The sequence below is a fragment of the Dermacentor silvarum genome, chromosome 3 (genome assembly GCF_013339745.2).
Source record: "Dermacentor silvarum isolate Dsil-2018 chromosome 3, BIME_Dsil_1.4, whole genome shotgun sequence".
In the NCBI taxonomy this organism is placed as follows: domain Eukaryota; kingdom Metazoa; phylum Arthropoda; class Arachnida; order Ixodida; family Ixodidae; genus Dermacentor; species Dermacentor silvarum.
In genome coordinates, this window is record NC_051156.1 from 17571955 (window position 1) to 17598952 (window position 26998).

The window sequence follows — 26998 nt, forward strand, 5'->3', positions numbered from 1 at the left end:
CATCCCCCCCTGGATCCGCGCCTGGCTTGCAGACCATAAATGTCTCTTTTGTCCGTCTTCCTGAAAAGAGAAATGACGAAGCCATGACACACATGCAAGCAAAAAATGGTGAAACAAAAGTTAGTCCCATAAATGAACAAATCACGGTTCTAGTTGAAGTGTTCAGAAACATACCCTGTGAGGATTCTGGCCCTTGATGTTACTTCCAGTGGTGACACGTTCACGGTTGACTTGCACATCCAGAGACAATAGAATCCAAAGGGTTGAGTCCAAATATGAGCATCATCTGGAGGCTGGAGTCGAAAGAAAAAGCCTCAATTACTATGGCGTAAGTGTGGGTGAGTTTGTGATTCATGTATGACAAAGAACAGTGCACAAAACGCTTCATGACAGCAAACACACGCACACAACACTGTTTTGAGTGTGCATTTCTTTCAGTGGTGTCCTTGTGTGGGCTGTGCTTAGTCAATCCTTGATTAGATGACAATTATTTCTGTCAGATACTAGTAATAAACACATTCAATTTATTATGTCTCAAATGCAATTAATATAACTGTATCACAGGAAGTACATTTGTCACGAATGTGCAGTGAATTTATCGCGGTGTATTATTTATGCAGGAACAGCCAAAACTTTATTATTTATGCTCTACTCACGTTAGCAATTTTAGCAGCTTGGCAAAATAGCAAGAGCCTCGTTTGAATTGCTTTGGAAGGGCAATGACTTTATAATTAGTACTATTTTCTACTTTTAGGAAATGACTATAGGAATCTGTTTTATCCGCCTCGCACGCAAAGAAATTCAAAGTTGAAAATGCGAAACACTGCTGTTTTACTCACCGGCGCACACGCCCAGGGACTGCAAGGTTAATCCGCTTTCGTGGGTAGTCTTCAAACAGACTGTGCTTGGTTCCAGGGATGAATTTCGCGCTGGCTAGCACTTTTTTTTAAGCAACACGTCATTACGCGGTCAGACGCGGAAGATCACAAACGGCGGAAGCCGTGCATGCAGCCGTCAGTGAAGCGCCGCAGCTGATAAAGTTCACCGTCTTTAAACACGTTCGCTTGGTGGCAGCAATCGAATGTCGGATACATAAACTGGCTGAATGAATGAATGATAACTTTATTTATTATCCGGCGAGTTATTCGGGGATTTGGGCGAAATATTATTAATATCTCAACCGTTCGCCAATATTACTGCCGTACAATTTGAATCGATAAACGACACGGACTGCAATCGATACCAGTGGGCTGCTGCTGATCACACGTCAGTGAGGCCTCAAAACCTTTATTCAAGTAACAAAGCACGCACTTTAATAACAGAAATCCAATAAAAGCAATAGACTGCTTATTTTGTAAAAAATTACACCGTAACTATGTTTGTCTGTTATTATATGTACATTAATAGATCAAATATTGAGCCGCGTTGAGCGCCCCTAGCAGAAAAAAATACGAATTAAATTACGCGACCACATTACAGTAGCTCCACTTGCGCGCTTCATGCTGGAACGCGCCGCGGTTGATTTTTCGCCCTCTGTGGCCATTTGGTGAACCCGAGAGTGAGCGGGACCTGGGTCGCACGGCCGTATATTGAGAGCGATCTGCGTTGGTGGCACAGTCTAGGTGCGTCGGCGGCTCCTAGCTCTGTGCGTGCTGTGTGTTCTCTGCGCTCAGTTTGCGCTGAAGCGATTGACAACAGCACGAAGGTCACTTGGCTCGCTGCTGCTGCCGCGTTTCCTCAGGCCAGCGTTTTGACAGCGAGTGTCCGCCGTCATCGAAAGTGTGATGTGTTCATGTTTGCTGTGCGTCCTGACACTATGCATGTTAATTTATTCAGTAAGCGAATGTTTACAAGTCGATACGGCCGATAAGAGTACTATCCTTACTTCGTATGACTGCCTGATAATTTGCTGTCGCAATCGTTGCTTCGTCTTCCGGGCGAAACTGCGACTTTTTTGTTCCATCGCTCATTGCACGGTCCTTCAAGGGATACGGACACAAAATCTGAAAATTTTACGAAAATGCTGAAAATGAATCCCCAGTGTGTGGTTACACCGAAAAGAAATAGCCACTTAGCTCATTTTTTGAGCCGATGGCTTGTGGGAATCCTCGGGTCCCATAACCGCCGTACGGGCAGCGAACGTCGCGTCAAGCGCATGCGTGCCAGGGAGAGTTGGGAGAGGGGAAACTTCCTTCCCCGGGCGGCGCGCGGGAATGATGATGATTGATGATGATGATTTATTGGCATCCCCTTTGAAACGGGGTGGCGACAAATAGTCACCTAGCCTGCTTGATTTATTCAGGTATACTACACATGTTCTTTATCTCGCATTTTTGTATACCTTTTTCAAAAATTTAGCTTGTACCGCTGCCTATGATTTTCAGAGATCAGGTCGTATCCATCTTTTCCCTGCTTTTTTTCCACCAGTACTCTAATCGTCTCTTGCTGATCTCTACGGCTGATCTGTTTATGTTTCCTTCCACTTTAAACCCAAGCGCTTCTGGGAGTTGCACGTTACCTACGGTTCTCGCTGGGTGGATCCCGTCGCATTCCATTAGGATGTGCTGAGTGGTCTCTGGATCTTTACTGCAGCATACACATGTCTCATCTAGTTCCGAATATTTGTTCCGATATGTTTTCGTCCTTAGGCAACCGGCTCGAGCCTCAAATAGCAAGGCACTGCCCTTTGTGTTATCGTACAGATTTTCCCTTCTAATTTCTTTCTTCTCATTCTTGTAAATCTCCATTGTCCTTTTCGTTTCCATTCTTTGCATCCAATTCACGGTCTCTCTTTCTCTCACTTTCTTTCTGATGACCCCTGGTTGTCTATTTACAGTTTCGATTATCCTGTACTTGGTTGCCAACTTCCTTGACCTCTTCCTCCATTCTGTGTCCACGCTTTTCATGTAGAGATACTTGCGCACTTTAGCCGCCCATTTATTTTCATCCATGTTCCTGAGCCTTTCTTCAAAACTAATTTTGCTTTGTGCTTCTCTGACTTCAAAAGAGGCCCAACCCATGTCTCCATGCACTGCCTCATTTGTCGTATTACCGTGTGCTCCCAAAGCCAACCGGCCTACTGATCTTTGGTTAACTTCTAAACCCGCCAATATATCCGATTTTAAGCATATAATGCCATTTGCGAATGTTAGCGCTGGCACCATTACTCCTTTCCAGATTCCACGCACCACCTCATACTTATTGTGGCCCCACAGTGCTCTGTGTTTCATTAATGCTGCATTCCGCTTCCCCTTTATTTTCAGATTATCTTGGTGGTTGCTTGAGTAATTCTTTCCTTCGTTTATGTGTACGCTGAGGTACTTATATTGCTTCACTATGAGTATTACTTGCTGTTGAATTGACACCACGAAGTTACTCGTGTGTTCATTAAAGATCATAATCCCTGATTTCTCTGTGCTAAACTTAAGGCCTAGATTTGTCGCTGCGTTCCCACAGATATTCGCAAGTATCTGTAAATCTTTTTTATTGTCCGCTAGTAGCACAATGTCGTCTGCGTACATCAATCCAGGGACCTTCTGTTGCACCATTTGTCCATTACGCATGTAGGATAAATCAAAACCTAATTCGCTGTTTTCCAGTCGTCTTTCTATGCCCTTGACGTAAAGCGTGAACCACAATGGTGACAGAGGGCATCCTTGCTTCAATCCTTGGTGAATTCCCACCATTTCATTTCCTTTTCGACCTTCCCATGCCACTTGTACTTGGTTGTCTCGATATATCTCCCTCAGCAGCTCCACGAAATCGTCATCTATGCCTTCGTATTGAAGAATATCCCACAACAATTCCCTGTCTACGTTGTCATAAGCTCCTTTAATATCTAGAAATGCTACCCATAAAGGTCTTTTCTGAGCTACTGAAATCTCTATGCACTGAGTTAGTACAAACATATTGTCTTCTAAGCGTCTGCCTGGCCTGAACCCATTCTGTAGTTCCCCCAATACACCGTTTTCCTCCACCCACTTCGACAGTTCTAATTTTATGGCTTGCATTGCCATTCTATATATCACCGACGTTACTGTAACTGGCCTGTACGAGCTCGTCTTATCCTTATCTCCTTTGCCTTTGTAGATGAGATTCATCTTGCTTTCACGCCATCCAACGGGAATATTCTTTGTTCTAATCACTTGCTCTATGGCATTAGTCAGCAGTGCCTTGCTTTTTGGACCGAGGTTTTTGATTAGCTGTATTGGGATTTCATCGGGTCCTGCTGCCGTGTTGTTAGGGACATTTTCTGCTGCCTTTTTCCAATAGAAGCTTTCTATGCTGAATTTTGATCTCTCAAGCCTCTCTGTTGTTGCTGGATCTGTTGTCTGAACTACACTTTTTCTCGCTTGCGATTCCGCTTACGGAATCGCAAGCGCTATCAGCGCCACCGGGTGGGTCACGTGAGATCCCGCTGATATCGCCCGGGTCTCTTTGGTCCCCAGCAATCGGCGATGGCGGAAGTCTCCGCCGCCGCTCCCGTATTCCCGCCCGTGGTTAGTCAACCGCGTTCTTGCCGCGGCCCCGCCCGTATTCCCCAGTTGGTAAGTCGGAAACCCTCCTTTACCTAGTGTATTATTCTCTTCGAGGGAACCCTCAGCGATGTCAACTATAGCTAGCTGGCCCGCTCGAAGTGTTAGTTGCAGTCGTAATAAATGCTTTCCGAGTGTACAAGTGGTTGTCTACTGTTTCCTCGAGCTTGTACCGGACCGCAGTTGATGCGCAGGTATGCGCCAACCGCGGGGTTCGGTGTGCCGAGGCAGAGGGCCGTTAGCTTTCCCCCATATCCCGACAGGCTTTATTTTTGGCGTTTTTGTGAGCGCGCGCCTCGCCGCCCGACCCGCGGCAGTTGGAAGGCGTGACGTCACGACACCCTCTTCGCATAGCCTGCCGGCCGGCCGCAGTCAGTCGAAGCGCGCCGACGCGACCATCGCGTGCATGGAATCGAGTTCTGGTGCCTCTACCAACGACGAGTACACGTCTGAAGACGAGGACCATTAGCACTTAGCAAGAAATGTTACCGCTTACGGTTACGAGCCTTCCGCGTCAAGCGACGAAGACGAGCAGGCGGCCGTGGAAGTGCCGGTCAGGTTTTCGCGAACCGTAGTGCGGAGATTTCGCTTTGCACCAGACACTTGTGCAAGAATTATTTGTCATTTGCTCTGTAAACTTGCTTTTCCAAGAGCGCACGCAGGCTAGTCAGCTGCGGGGTACTTCAGCACTGCGTGGACGACTGAACAGTAGTTTATGCCGTCGGCGTGAGCAAGTGCTGTGAGGTATCAGTACCTCCGAGACTCATACGTCTACTTCGCCTGCCGCCCGACAGATGACAGCACCTGTCTGGCGTTCTCCCGAGTTTTTCCCGCCTTTAGGCTGTGGAGCAGCAGAGCTGTGTGTGTATCTGCTCCGCTGCCGTGTAGGACTGACCTCGTGAGTCGCGCTCGCGCGCGCTAGCCTTGTGTTGTTTTACTACGCTTTGTCAACATTTTTAAAGACATTACTGCCTTCATGCCCAGCCTCGGGCATCTCGCCCCAGCCTCGCCCTCACACTGCTCAAGAAGGCTGCATGTGAACGAAAATAGTACCGCCATCTTTTCGCCTCCTCTTTTCCAACGCGTCACTGATCATTTCTGCCTTGCGTTGTCGTGAGAAGACCGATGTCACAGCGTCAGGCTTATTGCCTTTGAGCGGCATGCCGAGGATTTTCAGCACAGCCGGGCTGGTCACATAATCATCGTCGACGAAGTGGTCTGCGCAAATGAAGTCATTTTTAGAGGTCTCCAGGCTGGGCGTGATGTCTGAAAGGCATGTATCCAAAGTTTACGCACCTTCTCGTCTCTGGGAAACGTGTGCGACGGCGTGTCACGACCGACGATGCTGTTATTGACCCTTTTGGCGGCGATCCCATGGGCGCTGCCATGTTTTATCACGTGGTGACGCGTCGATTGCTTGCCTCAACTGCCTCCGTTGCCTCTTTGTTTACAATGGAAGTGTATGACGCCGGCGCGGCTTAGAAAGCCTCTGTTTTCGGAGATATCGTAGACGGTGACTAGGTGGACGACACGAAGCTTTGATCACAGCTTCAGAGAACATGCAAAAGCGCATTCGGAGCTGATTAAGCTATGTCCAAACGGCGCAAGCACCGTATACGGTGCTTCTTCTAAAATCGGGGCTAAATATGTATTCCAAGCTATCCAAACATTCCGCTCATGAATTCAGTCAGGATTAGTGTGTTTTGCTATTTTTTCTTTATTCGGCAAGTATTTTGAAGCAGTGGCTTGTCAGTTTCTGACTCAGTGAAGTTCCTCGGTGCGGCCACTATCTGATTATTTTCTGCCTAATCGCTCGCGCGTGTGCTCCGTTCCGATAGATTTGTTCTTGCTGCGCACAAGGCTTGAAACGTAGCTGTTTTGTACATTGTAATACCTTGTAGCAAATATACATTATATTACAGGCAGTAACTCGCTTACTCTTGTGGACCGTCACGAAACATTCGGCTTCGACCATTCGTGCGCCATCGGTGTGTGTGTGTGTGTGTGTGTGTGTGTGTGTGTGTGTGTGTGTGTGTGTGTGTGTGTGTGTGTGTGTGTGTGTGTGTGTGTGTGTAAAAACTTTTTATTTCCAAAAGTCCTGAGGCTCGACTATTTCAAGTCGAGGCCATCGTGGGAGCGGCCATCGGTGTAGTCCGTCATTTATTGTGTGTATACAGTGCGTATATATTCAAGTGTGCGCCCATTCACTTATTCTTGATACGTCGGCGATAAAGTGGGCGTAAGTTTTCCTGCCATTTAGGACAGATGTGTATAGATAACGTGCGCGAAACTTACTAATACAGGAAGCGGCGCTACTCCCATTGTGATTGGTTAACGAGTGGTACTCACTCTTGCCGACGTTCTGGGGATGAAGCCCTTGCTTTGAAGGTTAGCGATACAAGGCTGGCGGATGAGCAAATTTCAGTATCCTCGAGGAAAGCCGTACATCACGTAGTGCCAGTAACACGTTCGGACAGTTGCAGCAGCGGTCTGCGAACTTGGCCACACGGATTCATTATATTCCTTAACATGCCAGTCACTATTTTTGCAGCCAACTACTGCACACGTCTTCAATGCACATGATTCAATCTAGCATGATTAGAGCACAGTGTGTTAGCGAAAACTCAGTTGCATTTCCGACAGCTGATCGCACAGAAGCAAGGTAGAAGCGGTAATGGTTTCGTATTCGTGCGCGGTCGCTGAGGAGACGTATGGCGCGCCGCCGTGAGCGCCATCTAGTTTCTCTAAAACAAACTGCTCCGCGAAAAAGGTCAATAACAGAAATGTCTGGGCATTTCCTTCCGCCGCGACGAACGCGTCAATACCGAGCGACGACCGCGGGAAGGCGCATGTAAGACGCACCACCTGCGTTGAGCGCCGAGGGGGATAATGTTTCGGGCCGACCACGTGCGAAGATCGCCGAAAGGGGTTAAACAAACGCTGCACGGGACCGACACCCCCGGAAACACTGCGACGGCTGTGGCCGACCTTGGCCGCGCGCGCGCGCGGGTGGATGTTATCACGTCAAATTTCAGCGTCTACCGGCGGCCGCTTCGAGGGAAAGTGCAACAGAAAATCGCAAAGAAAAAGATGTTTCTCGTTCTTTTTTTCAAAGAGCTTGTTGTATTCGTCATTTTCAACAGTTCAGCTTTTGTTCTGATGCAAAAAAGCACCCGCCAACTTTTGTTTCCGTATCCCTTTAAAGGGACGTACACTAAAGCAAAACAATAAATCAACTTAGACTGATAATGTATTCGTCGCAAACTTTGCTGGCGTTAATTACACTGCAATAGGTCAAGTACTACAACAGAAAATGAAGGTCAAAGTTCATATTGACACGTATACATGTATATATTTCACCGGTGACCACTTTCCACCGGCTAACAAATGCTAAACGTTATCGCTTGGCGCAGGACGCGCCTGCATTGGAAGCTTCTCGAACGTTATCGATGCTTCTATCCGTCATCTGTGGTCACCGAGGCTTATGTAATCTGATTGTATGAGCGACGCGAATTGTCTAGAACTTTCCGGAAGACACGCGGGCACCAGGGATTAATCTGGAACCATAGAGTTTCTCACTATATTACCTAGAGGGAAAACTGGTGCTGCTGCGCTGTGGTATCCATGGGAATGCCAGTATATTGTGACTTCGGATTGGCATCGTTCTTGGAGAGCCAGAACGCCTTGAAGCAGTGTTGCCAGGTCCGAAGAGGCGGTGTAGCCAAAAGCTAGAGAAGTTGTAGCCCAAATGTAGCCAAACACAAAAAAGTGCTAAAAACTTCGTAGCCAAATATAGCCATTTTTATTTGCAGTTTTATTTGTGTATACATTTTCACATCCGACTACGGGAATCCTTGTTTTGCACAAAATGTCCTTGTTTGTTGTTGTAAAAAATCCTTGTTTGTTGTAACAAAATGTGGCGGCACGGACCCTTGACATCAGCAACAGACATCATGCTTGCTCACAGAACACTTTTTGGTTGGCCCCGGAAGCTCCTAAGTTCCAGTGAATCGCTGCGGAGGGCAAAATCAGTGCTTTTATTTTATGACAGACAGTACTAAGTTATTATTTTAGGTATTTACAGTAATATTAAATATGGACTCTGCTCTTTAGCTGTCCTGAACGCAAAATAATGTTTAGCATCATCAATCTCCCACGTCATCTCTGCCTACGGCGTAGAAGTTCAGCTGTCCGGTGATGTGCGATGTGCTTACGGCTTCTTTTTTTTATGAGCTAAAACAGGTCTTTCGCGCTATGATATCTCGTGTTATTTGTCGCATCGTCCTATCTTGTTTGTCATTTTGTTCTTTCAATTAGCTTGGCCCGGGTAAGCTGGTACATGCTCTATCAGTGGAGCACCGAGGGGGGGGGGGGGGGCAGTGTTTCGGAGATTGTAACCCCCCTCCCCCCCCTCCCCCCTTACGCGTCCAGCCCCACCAGTCCAACGTCTCCCTTCAGTGCTCTGTTCACATTGTCATTCCAATTCAGGAGGTGGCTTGAGGTCGAATTTTCCTGTGTAACAAAAACACTCTGTTATTGTCTTGTATTTATTCAATTACTCTGAAGTTACATTGAGTGAAACACTGAAGACATAAACATAGTCAACATCCTTGGCGTCATTCTTGTTCTAATGATTAGGCCTTGTATTTGCTGTTGGCTTCCTCTGGCTAAAGCAAGAAAATTGCATTCTATGCCCAAAGTGCTTTCTTCCCTTCCCCCCCCCCCCCGGACCACAAAAATTCAACCTCCCCCCCCCCCCCCCCCCCTGGCAGAGATCCTGGGTGCTCTACTGTGCTCTATATACTGTCCATTTACATCAAGCTGGCCGCCATCTTAGGTCTCTAGCACGGGAATAACATGCGTTAAAATAAAGTGACACACAAGAGATGCTACTCGCTGTCTGAATTGGTGTAAGGGAAGCTTTAAAATATTACTGCGCAATACGGCACATTAGTGTAGCGCGCAGTCGTTTTCGGTGATGAGCACGTCCCGAACGTAACTCGCTCGAAATGGTAAAAGCGGCGACGGTGTACAGAGGGCAATGGTAAACAACAAATTAATAACAGTGGTTATGCTGTGAAAACCGCTACTGTCAAAAAGCAAACCCTGTCGATCAGCTAATAAAGCTTTATAATAGGGGCTCCCAAAGTTTGGGGCCGCAAAGAACTTTGCGGGTGTTAGCGTTGGGGCATGCAGGAGTGAAGAGGTTTAGAATAGGCGTTTTGCGTTTGCGGATAGCGTCTTGCGCTTGCAGCGTCACTTCGGCGTCAAAGAAACGCTGCTATAAATATTAAAATAAAATATAATATTTTATGATAAGAGTAATTTATATTTTCGTATTTTTGCGTTTAATTACAATTTAGAACCAATTACATTAGCCGCATGCAGCTTGTTGCGCTTAGTTTTGAGTAACCAACTTTACGCACCTTCACCCAGCCAAGTCAATCCGTGATACAAGCCATGAAGTCTACAATTGAATTCGGAATCAGCGGCGTGTCATGAATCAATCTTCATTGCACATGTTAGTTAAGAGAAAGCGATAACCGCAATCACTTCTAGCTTACAAACCTCACGCGTTACCACGAATCGAGCCAGTTTGGTGCTAGGTTAGAACCGTCGCTTCGATGGGTGCCGCCATATTGTTGACGAAAGCTTTTGGGGCAGCTTTTGGGGCCCCCGATAAATCGATGAAATAGCGTGCCCGACGCAAAAGCCAAACACAGTTCGCGTCTTGCGCATGTGGAGTGCCGCTATTTCTTTGGGGCCCCAAGACGTTTGAGGCTCCTATTCTAAAACTTTCTAATAATTGTTGGGGTTTTACGTGCCAGAACCACGATATGAGTGGGAGGCATGACACAGTGGGGGACTCCGGATTAATTTTAGCCACCTCGGTTTCTTTAACTTACACCTAATTCTAAGTACAAGGGTGTTCCTCCACATTGCCTTGATCGAAATGCGGCCGCCCTGGCCGGGAATCAAACCCGCGTCTTTGAGCCAGCAGCACGACACCTCACAAGCTAAGCTAACACACTGGGTGAAGTTCATGTGACGCGGTGCACTGATCTCACCGTGGCAAACACGTTTAAATATTAGCAGAATGAGTATCTGCATCGTGACGTTACGGGCAAACCATGTTGAAGTAAAAGCGCCAGAACCCACCTTTGGCTAGGGGTCTTGCTGTCATTCTTTTTTTATATGTTCTCGCATACTTGGCCCACTTTCCCATGCTTGTATTCTCCTCTCTGAGGAGGAACTGATCTTATTCTCCTCTCTGAGGAGGAACTGAGTAGAAGGCATTTCGCGCATGCACATACGCACCACCGCGCTGCCGGCTCAGCCAGCTCAAACATAGCCTTGGAGATTTCTTTCTAGTCGATCAGAGCCACCTCTGGAGCGTGGTTTAGGGCGCCACTTATAGCCCAAACAAAAGCCAAGTGTCGCGGATTTTCAGTAGCCCAAATATATAGCCACATAGCCAACTCGTCCACGTCGGCGCCCAAGATTTTTTCCTTTAGCCCGATTTGGCTATATATAGCCAAATCTGGCAACACTGGCAGAGGCCATAAATATATATAATTAACTTAGTAACCGAAGTGAGACCAAGCCGGATTCACTCGAAATCAGAATCAATAGCAGTCATGCGCAGCAGAGCTTCTACTCGGACTCGGAAAAAAAAAGAGGCTGCAGTTCTGCCGGAAAGGCGAAGCAGTATTAATGATAGCGAAGCATAAGACAATTACACGAAAAAGATTCTTCCAGTATAAATCAGTGTAAGAGCCGCACCCCCAACTTGAAAGCAAATATTTTTTTTTAATCGAACCTAGAAGCAATCGCGTTCAGCGCAATTTCGATCGCGCTCCACTGCGAATTTTCACGCGCCGCGTACTTTCGCGCGTCGGAACTATAAAAAAAAACTGCGTTACGGGATATCACTCACCAGCGAACAGGACTGGGATGAGGCCATCTCATGTACGGAACTCAAGCTCCAGTCCATGGCCGTCCAGAGGGCCCGTGAAAGAGCGGAGAGGCTTGGCTTCCCGATTCCGACATGGGAGCAGCCAGCGGCGAGCCGGGGGCCCAGCGGGTCTCCGCCGGCTAGTCCCTCAGGACCTCAATAAAAGTTCATTGTCTGTCTGTCTGTCGGTTATAACTTAAGAAGACAGGAGAGGCGATCCGCCCTGACCACTGATGCGCAGCAGCAGATTTTCACCGCGACTAAAGAAATAGTCCCGCTGACGCGACTCGGCCCAGCTCGAAGCGCTGGCTGCCAGGTCCTCCGTCCGCAGGGTCGCCGGCCGTCCGGCTCATGACGTCAGTCTAGAGTGCACGCGTATATGTGGATGCTCGTTTGCATCCGCCTTTCAGGGGCAAATGCCGCTGCCTTCTAAAGTTTCACACGATTTTAGATGGCGAGAGGAGGCGATCGCGGAGGTTACGGCGGTGGTGGAAAAATTGGATAGAATGACCCGGTCGCTTGTAAGGGTCGTCAAAATTACGGCAAAAAAGTGTGGCCCTCACGCGAGTCTGTACGTTTGTTATATCGCGTATATGAATTGCAGTAACATTTACGCACTAATTAAAATAACAAACATCGTGCAATGCACGGACCATGTAAACCTGTAAATATCCCGCTGGATGACCACGAGCTGTTGCTATCACAACGCTGGCATTACGATGAACGCCGGCAACGGGGGTGAACGGTTCGTACAGCCATGCGATTCACCGCGACTCCGAGAATTAGGTTCACCATCATCATCTGCATATTTTTATGTCCGCTACAGGACGGCTTCTGTCAGCGATCTCCAATTACCCCTGTCTCTTAACTTAGGCTATGCGATCTGCAACACTTGGGGCGCGGAAAAACAGCCTAAAAAAGAAGACAGCGTGCATGAAGTTAGCAGCCATCCCTGCTCGCCCTTTATCATATTGCACCCCCCAATGATTACCAGCAGGATCAACCGCACAAGCGTCAACCGCGCACAGTAATTTGCATCTGCGGCACGGCTAGATGAGAAGACGCGTGATCTCCTCCCCATGCGCGCATTTGATGACGTGACCTCCAACTAACGCGAATATTGAGCGTGTGGGAAGATAATGTCCATCAAATGTTACGGCTCATCGTTGCGGGCTTTTTCTCGCACCCACAGTGTCTGGGTCGCTCACTCATATGCCTTTTTGACTCTAAGGAATATCACTGCAACTACGACAGCGAAAAATTGCCTGGAGCATCGATACAATTGCTGTCGCAATAAAAGAAGAAATAGAAAAAACAGACGTGGAGCTCGCTTCTACCGCGGCTGCGGACGTTGCAATGTGCACCGGCTACAAACACAGCATGAGGACCAACGACAAAACCAATACTGGGCACCTCGCTTATCGGTACTTCGCCAGAACCCGTCTGACGCTGAAAAGGAAGCGTATTTTCCACCGTATAAGCACCAGCGGAAACATAACACTAGGCGCGCGGGGAGACAGCGCACGCGAAGGGACCAGCCATCTCGGATGGCCCAAGCTTGAACTCGGCGCAGAATAACACCAAAGTAAAGCGCGTGACCCGCATACGTATGGCAGAGGCAGGAAAAGTAGAAGCTGAGGACCCGTGTGTTCTAGCCGCTAGGCGAAAGAAGACTCCACGCCACTATCAAGAAGGTTCCTCAGCTCACGTGTTTCCATCAGCGAGTGACATGTACCGCCGGAGGTTCTATGAAGTACTTGACACAGTGCTGTCTTCGTTAAACAACAGGTATCCACCTGATATGTGGCAGCATAAGTCCCACATTGAGCAGCTTGCCATAGCGAAGTAAGACGAAGCATATGTAACATAGTTCTACGGTGACGACCTTGAACCAGGACGCCTGATTTTGCACAGAGATATGCTGATTGGCAATTTAAGCCAGCAAAGGTCGGTATCATTGCACACATTCAAGGACGTCGTGCACATATTTACGGGGGGCAAGGCCAACACCTGCGAAACCTTTTGCCGGAAATGACCATGCTAAAAAAATGCGTTGGCCACACTGGTCTCGTCGACCACATCCGAGAGGTCTTTTTCTTGCCTTCGGCGACTGAAAATGTACTTGCGGTCGACGACTGGACAAGCCTGTTCGAACCACCTGGCAATGTTGCACGCCCACAAGGAACTCTCCCGCAAAATCAATTTCAATAAGATTGCCGACGACTTCATTTTCAGATTAAGTGCCGGAACGAACACTTTTTCAATGATGGTGAAATCATCGCATCAGACAACGAACTGATGTCTTTAATAGGAGAGAGAGAGGCACCAACTTTCAAGTCAAAGCATACCACCTGGCTTAGAAAACAACACAAAAAGTTATACAAAGGAACAAAAATGGTGTCCATAACAGCGCAAGAAGAGTGAGGGCATTTGGATAAGAAAAAACGCGTGGTTGCGCTATTTGTAAAACTCCCTAGTCTAACTGTGCATTTTCCTTATTAATTCTTATTCGTCGTATGCTACATTTGCCTCTCAATAACACAATCCATGTTGTTCCTATATTTGCTATCGAGTCCTTTCGCGCTTTTGAGATATCGCTGTGTTGTTTATTAATTTGTTAATATGTTGATTTATTTGGGCACATGATATTTTTTTACTCGATAATCCTTTATTCTGCCTCCGGAAAATAAATGAAACCAGTGGCATCAGGCATGCTTTGACATGTAATGAAACTATGGCGTTATGGAATCACATTATACTGACGCGAAGTAAGTTGCCCACTACAGGCTCCGATCGTCAGAAGTAAGTTGCCCACTACAGGCACAAGATCGCCAGAGAGAAGGCGACGAAGGGCGCAGGTGTGCGCGCATTCTTTTGAGTGTCGGCCATCATTAAAGAAGGCTGTTCTCTTTCGGCGAGCCCCGATTAATTATCTTCGCGACATTTTACTGGTGGAGGTGCTGGGTATATGATAGCATTGCCGGAGACGCAGCGTACCCCTGATTCATCCCCAGTGAGTAGTCCGGGAGATATTACTCCTGTGCACGCACGCACCAGCCGCCGTCTTCAAGGGCTCCAACCTGAGCACGGTCTGTTGCCCGACCGTATCCGGACGATGAAGTTCTGCATGCACGTTGCGATGTTTACATTCCCAATAAATGTTGTAAATTATTATAACTCTTTTTTTCATGAGTCGCTAGCATTAGCTACTGGAAAGAGAAGCAATGCTCAGACACATATCATCCACGTGCATTTCACACACCGTTAATAAAAGACTCTGCCGAAGGGGTCACCAAAGTCTGCAGGTCTTTTTCAGTGTCAAAAAAGTGTGCAACGCAATCTGTAGTAGGTTGAACATGCAGCAACATATTGATTCTCTAGACATAGGCTATCCATATCATTAGATATAATTGTTAGGTGGCTACCTCTTTCTCTTTCTAAATATATAATAAATTTTGTCCTGTGTACACATTGAAATATAATGTGTCTGTGCATGGTTTTCACACTGGAAAATAAAATAACATGTTGAGGGGAAAAAATACGGATGAGGTAGCAGCCACCGTTGGTGCTTCTAATGCGCTTGTTTTCCTATTGCCAGGATTTTCAGAAATAAAGCGAAATTATGAATATAAGCCGTGCACGTCCACGTCAACAATGATGCAGTTAGCTTTTAGCCACAATAACATTGTAAGGGAAAATGTAGAGCCATCTCGCGAGAAACCACAAACGGTTTGGGTAAGAGGATTCTGGTAATGGCATTGTAGGAGCGGAGAGGCGGGGCTTCGGCATCGCCGGGGGGAGGGGGGGCAGTGACCCCCCCCCCCCCCACGTAGTCGGCGCATATGCAACGAGCAGTTCAAGAGAAGCGCTTTTCGCCCCCATTTCCAAACAACATGCTTGCATCGTGCATCCTGCATCCGCGACGAAAAGCGAAGGCGGTCGTGTGTCTCGGCCAAGTTAAGGTTTTCGCTGCTGTATACATTGTACCATTGGTCCCACAGTAGTGTAGTTAGGATTTCACCGTAGAGATCACAATACCATGCAGTGTGCACAATAGTAGCAAATGCTCCCGACTGAATCATATCCGTGTCTATGGAATTTCGAATTTGTCGTATTGACATGTTGCAGTGACAGTGCAGAACACCGCAGTGAAAACTGTCAATTACGAAAGCAGCTCTTTATTGGGTGAACCTGTGTCCCGGAAAAACAAGCAACAGTCAAGCACAACGATAGCGGCGAACACAGTCGGCGATCATCGAAAATGTCATCAGCAGGTGAAGCGCGTCGGCTTTTATACATGACTCGTCGTGCCGTCAACAATGTGCGCATACAATGATTGTATGCGCACAATGCTCGTCGCGCATACAATAAGATTACGCAAGGTTCAGTGATAATAGGAAACGGATAGAACCATTGATAACATTCGAGAAGCTTCCGATACATGCAGGTGTGTCCTGCGCTGGGCAATCACGTTTAACATTTGTTAGCCGGTGAAAAGTGGTCGCGCGAGGAAGATAAAGAAGTACATGTGTCACTATTGCTGAGTGTGTGATTCGGACAAATTTTATTGTCTTATGTAATTGATGATAACACAAAATATGCATCCAGGACTGAGAAATAAATGAGTGAGTACGAACTTTATTGAGGTCCTGAGGAGAAAGAATTAAAGCGGGGCCGGAGGATCGGCCAATCAATCCGGTGGCTCCACCCAGGTCGGGGCCGGTAGACAGAGTCCTTCGGCGACGGCCCGGGCCCTCTGGACAGCCTTGAGCTGAGCGATGAACTCTGTGCTTCTGAGCGCTAAGTCCCAGGAGGACTGGTCAGGAAAGTCCGTGCCCGCGTTGGCAGGGCACAGCCAGAGCATGTGTTCGAAGTTGTATTCGTGGCCGCAGCGTGGGCATGCAGTAGGAAGGTCAGGATTGATCCTGCTTAGTGTTGTTGGTGTGATGTATGTCCTAGTCTGCAACTGTCTGTAAGTGACGGCCTGTGCTTTTTATTGCGATAGCAATTATATGGACACTCCAAAGCGGATTTCTGCCGTCGGCGTCGCCGTCGCCGTGAGGTTCCGTATGACGTCAACGGCGATGAAATCATTGCCCCGCTCCGGACGCTGTATGTGCGAGTGAAAGGGCGCGAGGGACGCGCGCTTTCACAGGGAGCGAACGCACGTCGGAAAGCCAACGCGCGTTCTGCGCCGTGTTCCCTGAAGGGCTGCAGAATTAAGCGTCTCTTTCCTCCTTTACAATCACCATATATAGAGAGCAAACGCGCCTTCTTCTATCGAGCGAAAGGCCGGGGGTGGGGGGCGGGAGGGAGGGAGGGGAGGCGACGTTTAGCTGCGGCACCAAATGCGTATTTATATAAACATGTTGCGAGGTGAAAAGGTGGGTAAGATTTCCGACGCTGCTCGATGAGCGTCCCATTCTGATCTTGTCGAAAACCTCCGAGCCGCCCCCAGAGGCACCGGCAACAGTCACCAACGCCGCGCGCGTTCGGTGCGAACGCGGGCAAAACACCGACAGCGTCGACAACAGTTCTGTGCGTTGCTGCTGCATGTCCAAGTTTATACAGCTGATAAAACCACTATCCTTACTCCGTATAGCTTTTTACTAATTTGCTATCGCAATTGATGCTTCGCCTTTCGGGCGAAACTGCGATATTTTTTGAGGTTTTGGTGAGGAGGAGGAAAAATTCTTCGTGATAACCTATGATTTGAAGTGATTTCGTGGTATGATACGAGCGGGTCTTTGTTGTCTAGATCCCTCCAGGCTGGGTGAAGCGAGGGGGCGGACCGCAGACGCGGAATGTGAGTTCTCGCGCCAGTTGGTGTGCCCGCTCGTTCGGATTACAGTCAGGCGGTCCGAAAATTTTGCCCATGTGGGCCGGGAACCATGTGATGTGTGGGGACGTGAGGTTGTCTCCTCCCATTTCTTGGAAGATTTTGTTGACAACCGTAGCTGCTTTCCTAGAGACGAGGGCTGCCGAGAAGGTTCTGATGGCTGTTCTTGAGTCCGAGTAAATGACGGAGGCTTCTTTGCGGCTTCGAAGGGCCACCGCGATCGCAATTTCTTCTGCTTCGTTTTGGGCCAGGAGGCATGAGCCTACCAGGAGGCCTGGACTTGGGCTTTAGTTCCTTCGGGGCTAATAAATGTTATTTCTCTCTCTCTCTCTGCTTCGTGAGTGAAGTTGGTAATCACCGTGGCTGCGTTGACGAGTGAGCCATGGGCGTCCACCACAGAGACCGCGTATGCGCCTCGATTCCAATATCTGGCCGCGTCAACGAAAAGGACTTGCGTTTCGTTACGATTAATATGTTGTCAAGGACTGCCTTAGCTCTCGCTTTTCTCCGCCCTTCGTTGGGGGTCGGGTGTATGTTTCTTGGGATTGGATCAACGGTTATTGACCTCTTGGCATTTGTGCATAGTTGCGACCTTCTCTGGTGGCATGAAGAGGGGCTGTATGTCTGCTTCTAGTAATATCTCGATGCCCGCCTTTGTGAGTGAGAGCCGACTAATTTGGGCGTTTCGCTGTGTTTCAAAGAGTTCTGTTGCCGTGTTGTGTAGCCCCAATTGGAGGAGTCGTTCCGTGCTAGTGTTTCTAGGGAGGCTTAGGACCTTTTTCAATCCTGTTCTGATTAGTGTGTCGATTTTGTTCAGCTGCGTCTTCTTCCAGTTGAGGAAGGGGGCGGCCTAGGTTACGTGGCTGACGAGGAAGGCGTGAAATGCTTTCATGAGGTTGTCCTCCTGCAGTCCGTCCCTTTTGCTGGCGACCCATGATATGACCCTGGTGAAGTTGTGGGTGCTCTTTGTGATGCGTTTTAGTGCCTCCGCGTTGCCATTGCTGTAAGCCCCTATGACCATGCCCAGGACCTTAATTGTGTTACACCTGGGGATGTTTCCTCCGTCCCTGGTGTTTAGGTGAACGGGGAGGAAGCTAAGGGGATGTCTCTGCCTGGGGCCTTGTTTGCGCAGGAGGAGCTCTGATTTGCTGGGGTAGAGCTTCAGTCCCGTGTTTGTAAGAAAAGCTTCTGTGGTGTCCAGCGCTTGCTGTAGGTTCTGCTCCAGAGTGCCTAGCGGGCCGCTCGTGGACCAAATGGTGATTTCGTCCGCGTAAATCGCGTGCCCTACCCCCGGGACTTTCGAGAGTTTGTTTGCGAGATCGTGCATTGCGATGTTTAAAAGAAGCGGCGAAAGCACTGACCCTTGCGGGGTGCCGATTACCTAGCATGTGCTTTCTGCTTCTGATTTGTCCGACGTTTATGGTGGCCGTTCGGTTATCCAAAAACGATCTTACAAAATTGCTGAATATTTACTCCGAAATCTAAAGTGGAGATTTCGTTGAGGATGTGTTCGTTCCTGACCGTGTCGAAGGCCTTTGTTAGGTCGAGCGCCAGGATGCCTTTTACATCCCTGGATTTGTTGTCTATGACAGCGCTCCTGATGAGTAGCATGGCGTCTTGCGTGGATAGAGATTTTCTGAAGCCTATGAGATTGTGGCGGAATAGGCCGTTTTCTTCAATGTGCTCTCCAATTCTATTGTGGATGGCATGTTCCGCGACCTTCGCGAGGCACGACGTAAGGGAGATGGGCCTCAGATTCTCTGCATGGAGTGGTTTTCCGGGTTTGGGGATGAGGGCTGCATTGGCAGTTCGCCATTCGTCCGGCACCCGGCCTTCAGCCCATACCTCGTTAATTTTGCTCGTAATAATTTGTATGGCTTTGTCATCTAGATTTCTGAGTAGTTTGTTTGTTAGTCCGTCTGGGCCGGGGGCCGAGCGTCCGTTTAGGTCGTGAAGGGCGTGCACAATCTCCGAAACTTCGAAACGACGATCCAGAGAGAGTTGAGGTGTCCCCTTGTACTCGCGTGTCGGGTCGTCCCACGGTACAGATTTGCGCTCTACCGGCAGGTAGATGTCTGCCAGGGCGTAAGCAAAGTCCCGCAGACTCGTGCCTTCTTTCGTGTGAAGATAAACGAGCCTTTCGATCGTTAGTCGGGCATTACTCTTGGTCTGTTTGTTGCTGTCGGTGAGGAGGTTCTTGAGAAGGCTCCACTTGCTGCCCCTTCTCATTTTACCGTCCGCCTCATTACAAACCTCGTCCCATTGCTGCGCATTTAACTTTCTAGAGTGTTCTTCGATCTCTTTGTTGATTTTGGTTAATTTAGACCTCAGCCTCCTGTTTAGCTTCTGCTGTTTCCATCTTTGTCTAAGCGCGTTCTTGGCCTCCAGGAGGTGTGTGAGCCTGGAGTCCATGGCTGGTACCTCTAGGTCCACGCTTATTTCTTTAGTGGCGTTGGCCACCGTAATTTTCAGATTTTCCAGGAGCTCTTCGAAGGTTTCTATTTGTCTGTCCTCATTATCCTTCATTCTTCTAAAGAGGTCCCAGTCGACGTAGGTGTGCGTCTTGGGAGGAGTGGGTGTGATGCGGACATTGATTCATAGGATGTAATGCTCACTGTCAAGGTCCTCTTGCAGGTTGTCCCACGACCCGTCAGCGTTTCCGAGGAACGTCAGGTCCGGGGTGGTGTCCCTCTGAACCGAGTTGCCTCTGCGCGACGGGAACATTGAGTCCGTGATGAGTTGGATGCCTAGGGTGTCCGCGCACTCGGCAAGGTTAATCCCTTTCCTGTCATTGGTGGCGTAGCCCCAGACGGTGTTGTGCGCGTTGAAGTCTCTGGCAACGATCAGCGGCCTGTCCTTTGCTTGCGACGCGGCTGAAGTGAGAAGTTTGTTAAAGTTCCTGAGTCTGTCAGTCGGGGAACTGTAGACGTTTAGTATGTAAAGGTTGGTCTTTAGGGCCCGACTGGGAATGATTTCTCTGAGCATGTATTCCAGGCCTTTCTTGTATGTCGGGGTGCCCCTTTCCACAAAGCTGACGTCTTTGCGAATGAGAGTGGCAATGCCCCTGGCTTGTTTAAAGTCGGGGTCCAGGGTCTGCCGGGAAACCCTGTACCCCGAGAAGGATATGTTCTGAATGTTCTTTTCCGCCCCGCACTCTTATAGGATGATGACGTGTGGCTTTTCTTTACATGATCTGACCAATTGCGTTAGGTTAGCTTTCTTTTTGTTGAATGAGTTACAGTTCCATTGCCAGATCTTGAAAAATTGTGGTGCGTTATCCATTGTAATAGTTTGGCATGGCCCCATTTATGCTGGGCTCACTCATTGGACCTGGCGGCCTGGAGGGTGCGACTGGGGCAGGTGGGGGTCCCAGAGCAGACATGGGCCCTAGGGTCCGGCGTGGGGATTATTTTCGTGGTTTTGCGATGAGCGATTGGTCTTTCTAGGCGGTCGAGTCTGCCGCAGATTTGCGTGAGTGCCTCCTTAATTTGCCGATTGAAATGCGTTGTACTTGCTCTTCTTCTTGCTGCGCTTCTTAGCTTTGTTGTCACTGACGGAGGTGTTAGAAGGAGCCTCGTTGGCATCATGCAGTCATAAGCGTGAGAAATAAATACAGTAAGGCAGAAGTGGTTGTCCGTTGGTGATATGCAAAGCAGTTTTTTTTTCTTTCAGTCTTGCACAACATAGATGTTTGCAGTTACAGCGTGTTAGAATTATTGACAAATCCGGAACTTCGGCCATAAGCACCACAGTGTCACGGCTGTTCTGGCTTTCTGGGTGGCTTAGGTGCCCTGCATGCAATACTTTATTTTTATTTAACTGCATAATCTGGAGATCACTCTCATCCCACGGACGAGTTGATACATGAACTTGAGACACTTTTCTCTAAAATACTCACAGATGCTGTTGATTCTTTAAATAGTGGTGAATGATTATTGGGGAAAAGTAAATCTGTACAGTACATTTTACAATGGAATCACAGTGCAGAGAACTTACAGGGCAGATGGTTTTAGTCAACGATGACGAGTACATGTGGAGTACTTCTGAAACACAGTTCGCTAATTACTTTGTTGAGGTTATTTCATGAGTACTTGGAAGGATGATGTGGGTGATCCGATTGTACTTTAAAGTGTCCGTTAGTCTCGAAATAATGTTCCACTGAGAGATCGACTACATTGTGTCTATGTGATCAAGTTTGAACCCCGTATAGTCAGTGACAAGGGAGGAATGTAGGTGAGGCTACTCCCTGGGTAACCTGATGTACGCGCCATTTATCCCTCCATATTTCAAGAACTAGGTCATTTTCAAATGACACCGATAGCAGAGAAGCCGCAGCTGTTCAGCAACTGTGAGGATGCCGTGGTCACCGAGCGCACGCACAAATTTCCAAAGTGCGTGGATTGAGAAGGCCCTCAGCCCACCACACAAGCGGTTTGTTTGGACAAAGGTGAACGACTTCACTGACCTTGTGCACGAGGTACCTCCTCGACAATACCCTTTATGTGGGCGCGCGCACCGCTGTGGAGATTCACGACCACAAAATGCCGAATGAGCCGTTTGGTCGTCCCGTTACAGACCTGTCACTCACAACTGAGCCACAACAACGTCCTCCCCGGCAGGGCGAGAAATGCTTTGAGGAAAGCGAAGGTGTGGACATGCGTACAAATTGTAAGAAAGCTGATTCGATGTGCCGGCTGAGATGTGATGAGCGGCCACATTTATTCAGGAAGCCGGCCTGGCCATGGACGCGCGCGCGTTGAGCACCGCTGAAAAATCACCGAAGATTGCGACAGCCGAGCGGGTTCTGCGCGGGCCGTGTGTGTCATTATCGCCGTCACATTAACGGTGGGGCCACAGGGGCCCGCGCCTAACAGGAATCCGAGAAGTTTGTGCGAAAAAGAAAAGGTGCGAAACTATGTAAGCTATATACACTTATGTAAGGTTTGACAATGCAGGGGTGAGTATGTAGAGGCGAGGTCAAAACAGTAAAAGCCAGTGCGGCAACGGAGGAGTTCTTGGCTCCGATGCTCCGGAGGGCACAATTAAGATGACGGTTGCACTGTGTGAAGCTTCCAGTACGCGAGCATGCAATGCAGACCTGTTTCTTGGTCCCGGAGAAGGCAGGCTTGCCGTAGGTCGGTGGTAAGGTAGGGATGAGGGAATCAGGCATGCTCGATAGGTGTAGCCATGTCGCCGTGGTTCGTCGGGCTTGGTTAGAAAGGCGCGAAGCTGCGTTTGCACGCTTCCGACGCGCGTGGCAGCAGCGTCTAATCTGGCACCGGTTAAAGTAGCGGCACGGTCGACGACAACGAAAGGACGGGTGGCTGCGGGCCCGTTGTCTGCGGTAGGCAAGAGGTTTTCCGTGTCCAGTCGCGCGTGAGTTTAAGATGCATCTTTTGCATGAACCGTTAAGTCAGTGTCTTTGGGGCTCTGTGAATTCAGACAGTTCCGGTGCACTGTGAGTGGGAAGCGTAGCGGGGGGGATACGGTGCAGGTGATAGCCGCGGACCAGTATCACTGTGGTGTTGGAGCTGGATCTGACAATAGGAACAGACGCACCGTTATGCATCTCGGCATCCGCAATTGCACTTCTCGTGGCTGTAGCTCCAGCATTTGAAACGGGGTTACCAGGCGATTCGGGTGGAGCATACGCGGACGTGGTGGTAGGCATGGGCGTGGTTTGTGGTCGTCGCAAAGAAGTAGGGGCGCTGACTTGTTGTGGATTTGATGGCGACGGAAGTGGGGTGGAATGTTGTTGTCGTCGTGAAATGAACGAGACGCAGAGGGGCAGTTGTCGTTTCGTCTCCCTATCGTTGACCCGTGCTGTAGGCACGACGGAAGGTTTGTGAACAGTTGTCGCGACCAGTGACGCAGCTCTTAACAGGCGCGATGGCGAAGAGGACGGCTTAGGTGGCAGCTGCTCCTTCAGAAGCGTCAGCCGTAGAAGGAGACGGTTGCGGGCTGCGTAGTAGATGAGGAACTGTTATGCCGAAGTGTTGAAAGAAGGCGGTCTTGAAGCCTTCGTACATGTTGTTCTCGTCAGGCGGCGGAAGGTCAGTACGCGAGAAGACGTCGGCGAGAGTCTCTCTCTTGAGGGGTAGGTTCCGCCGGAGCTGCGACGACACGTGCATGCAGCTGCGCGTCTACCTGCGTGAACCATACGGTAGGGCTGTGCCGACGGTAGGGCCACAGTTGCAGTCGCCAAGGGTGGTCGACATTCGGCGCGCGCCACTCTTGTTCCAAAGCTGCAGGCGGTGCTTGGTCGCTGGCGGGGCTGAGCCGGTCCTTGTTGGTGCTCTGCCTAGGATGTCCGTGGTCGCCAATTATGGGGCGGCTGGGAGGTGATGAGCGGCCACGTTTATTCAGGAAGCCGGCCTGGCCATCGACGCGGGCGCATTGAACGCGGATGAAGAATCAGCAAAGATTGCAACCGCGGGCGCCGAACGCGTTTCCTGCACATGATGATGATCGCCTCATATATACTATGGCTCATACCCACACGCGGGGATTGGCCAAGGGTTACACTTCATCTTCATTGCCGTCTCATTAACCGTGGTGCTACATAAACATGTTACCTTTGAGGGCCTTTGAGGGACACTTTGGCTGTGTTCTTGATCTGTCAGTAAATATAGACTACTGTAGAACCGCTCAGTTCGCAGTGCTAATATTTGTTTGTATGCTGATATTGTAATTTAATGTAAGGTATCACGAGGGTCTTGTGAGCAGCCAGTTTGGCATATCTCGATCAAATGTCATCAGCGTGCGGTAAAGTTATCAGTCGAGGTACGATACGCGTATAATAATCCTTTCATGCTTGGCGCAGGCGTACAACACTGCACTATGCCAGTAGCCGGGGTTCGACCGATTGCACGAGGGTCTTGCTTCAAGCGCACGCCAACCCGAACCTCACTGATGCACAGGTAAGCATTTTATAGACGTGGAACTTGCAAAGCCATACTGAGAAAAGAGCGCTTGCTGTCCATGGAAACTGCCGCCGAGAGACCAAACTTGGGAGTACGCAGTCATACACGGTTGCTTAGTGGCTTTGGCGTTGTGCTTCTAAGCACGGGGATCGAATCCCGGCGACCGCATTTGCATGAGGGGAAAATGCAAAAATGTCCGTGCATTGCGCGCACGCTGAAAAGAACTCCAGGTGGTCAAAATTAATCCGGAGCCTCCCACTACGGGGTCGTTCCTAATAACATCGTGCCTTTTATACTTAAAACCCCAGAATTAATTTTTAATAACCATTGAATAACGCAGAAGGGGCATGTGAATACTTAATGTCATGATTGACGTCTGGCGTCATTCTGGAAATTCATTCCTAGTGCATACGTCGTGCAAGCTTACCGGCTCCAGTTAGTAAATTGCAATATATACATTAATGTGATTAGTTAGAAAGTTATTAGTAAACTTTGGTTAAATATTTGAATATGTGTTGCGGTTTTTCGTGAGAATAATATCCGCCTCTAGAATAATACAGCTCAATGACTAGAATTATGTTATCTGCAACAGGCAAGTTTAAAAGGTTCCGTAAACCTTAAATATGATCCCCTTATATACTCTTTCCAATGCGCAGATGCATCAGTGCAATCTACATGCTACAGAGGGCGTTTATCAAAGCTGGCAAATTGATTTAGAGGAATAAAAATAAATGCGGATCCGACGCACGTGGGAATGGTCTTACGCGCCCAAACCACCATCTGATTACGATGCATGCCCTAGTGGGGGACTCCGGAATAATTTAGACCACCTTTAACGTGTACCCGAATCTAGGTACACGGGTGTTTTCGCATTTCCCCCATCGAAATGCGGCCGCCGTGGCGGGGATTAGCAGCCCAACACCATATCCACTAAGCAACCACGGAGGGTTCACCGTGGGAATCGATGTAAATAAGGCTTGCGTTGATTGATCATAATTGGTGATGACGTGTACGGTGGATGTGCAAGTTCATCAGCGTTTAGTGCACTGCTAGAGTGGTGATGTCAAACAGGACTTAGTGCACCACATGTGTATTCCTACGTAGAACACACGGTGAGACTTCGGGCGTGTGCCATTGTTCATAGCGTGCGAGAAGGTTACCGAGGTCCTTGCCTCACATTTAATGTATGGGCCACAATCTGATTAGGAGGCACGCGACAGTGGGGCGCTGTGTTCTAATTATGACAACCCGAAATTCTTTAACGTTACTTAAATTTCAGTGCACCGTCGAACTGCCGCGGTCGGGATCGAACCCGTGACCTCGAGCACAGCCACAAGCTACCGCGGTGTTGATTTGAGGGGCGGCCGCTTCTGTAGTGTCATTTTGACGCTGCAGTGCTTTAATGTGGCCTTGCGTCAGCACGCCCTACGTCCGCTTGACTAAGTTACATGGCGTTTATTTTTTGCAAGTAGTATCCTGAAATTAAATTTATCCAGTTTGTGCGCAACTGCTGCCTTATCCGGTCGTAGCGTTTTCTTGCCTTCTTACGTCGCCCTTTCCCTCTCTGCCCTCCCCCAATGTATGCGAGCGAAGAGTGGTAAGGATGTTATTCACTCGTTGTACCTATTCTCTGCTTCCTCTTCTCTACCATTCTATCTACCTCCCCTCCGGACTCTTGCGCGTTATTATAAAGGTAAGCGCTGCAGTTTCTGCAATGCTTTCGACTGGGGTCACGGATAATTACAGCAGTCGGGAGGGTATTTTGGCGACGCCCAGGGAACTCTAGATGACATATTGGCGATGACGGAAAGGTCCCAACCAGTTTCTCGCGTCGCCTTTCGTCTCTGCCACGCTCCTGCCATGTGTATACACGCTGTGAACCTCCTCCCAACACGACGTGCAAAACAGCAACAGCAGAAACAGCAGCAGATGGAAAGACAGCTTCGGTTTAAAAACTGTTCTCTGCGTTATACGTCTGACTCACACGTGCATTACTTTTTTCTTTTGTGTGAAAGGTTTCCCGAAGTTCACAGATCGTTTCCTCTTTGCTCTTGCCCAGGATCATTACGTCACCAAATCTTGGTTGACAAGAATAGGATTTACAAGAGCAAGATTTATGCCATTGAATTTCTTGCTGTGGTGTCTCCAAAAAGAAACACATGGGACGCCAAAATCTTGAATTGACGCAAACTTACCGTATTTACTCGAAAACAGACTGAGCGCGAATATATTTCGACCCCTATCGCCTTAGAAAACAAAGAAAACTTTTGAAAATGACACACTGACCTTGAGCTCCCTAGTCGATGCCACAACCGGCATCATAGAGGTCGTCTGAGGGTGAGCAGACGACAGCATCCTCGGTGAGTGCGTTGGATATGCAGCATTTCTTGAAGCCAGTCGGGATTATGTCCAGGCTAGCGTTACCGTGGGCGCAATGGAGGAACTCTTTTAGCTCGATACTTCGGCTTGCTTTGCTCACGAATGTAGCTCGATATTTTTTGGTCACGAATATTGGTCGGTAGCTCAGGTTGGGAAATATTTTCGAACGAAGAAAGGTCGGCCTACATTTAAGAAAATGACATTTTAAAAATAAGGAAGAAGTGCGCTCGTGCTTCGTGACTGACGGAAACCGTAAGAACTCGGGTGTAAATGTTATTTATGCGCGTAGAACTTCGGCCGGCCATTGTACCCGAGCAATATTTCCGTTCTTGTTTGTAAATTTGACTGAGATATTTTTATTTTATTT

At 48.7% G+C, this 26998-nt stretch overlaps 1 protein-coding gene across 1 annotated transcript in view; it reads left to right on the forward strand.

The window, feature by feature from the left end:
- Positions 1-26998, forward strand: part of LOC119445354 (inversin) — a 369285-nt gene that overhangs the window by 208944 nt on the left and 133343 nt on the right. The window contains exon 8 of the mRNA XM_037709663.2: positions 24153-24249. Coding sequence (XP_037565591.1) covers positions 24153-24249 — 97 coding nt within the window. The remainder of the gene's footprint in view (positions 1-24152; positions 24250-26998) is intronic.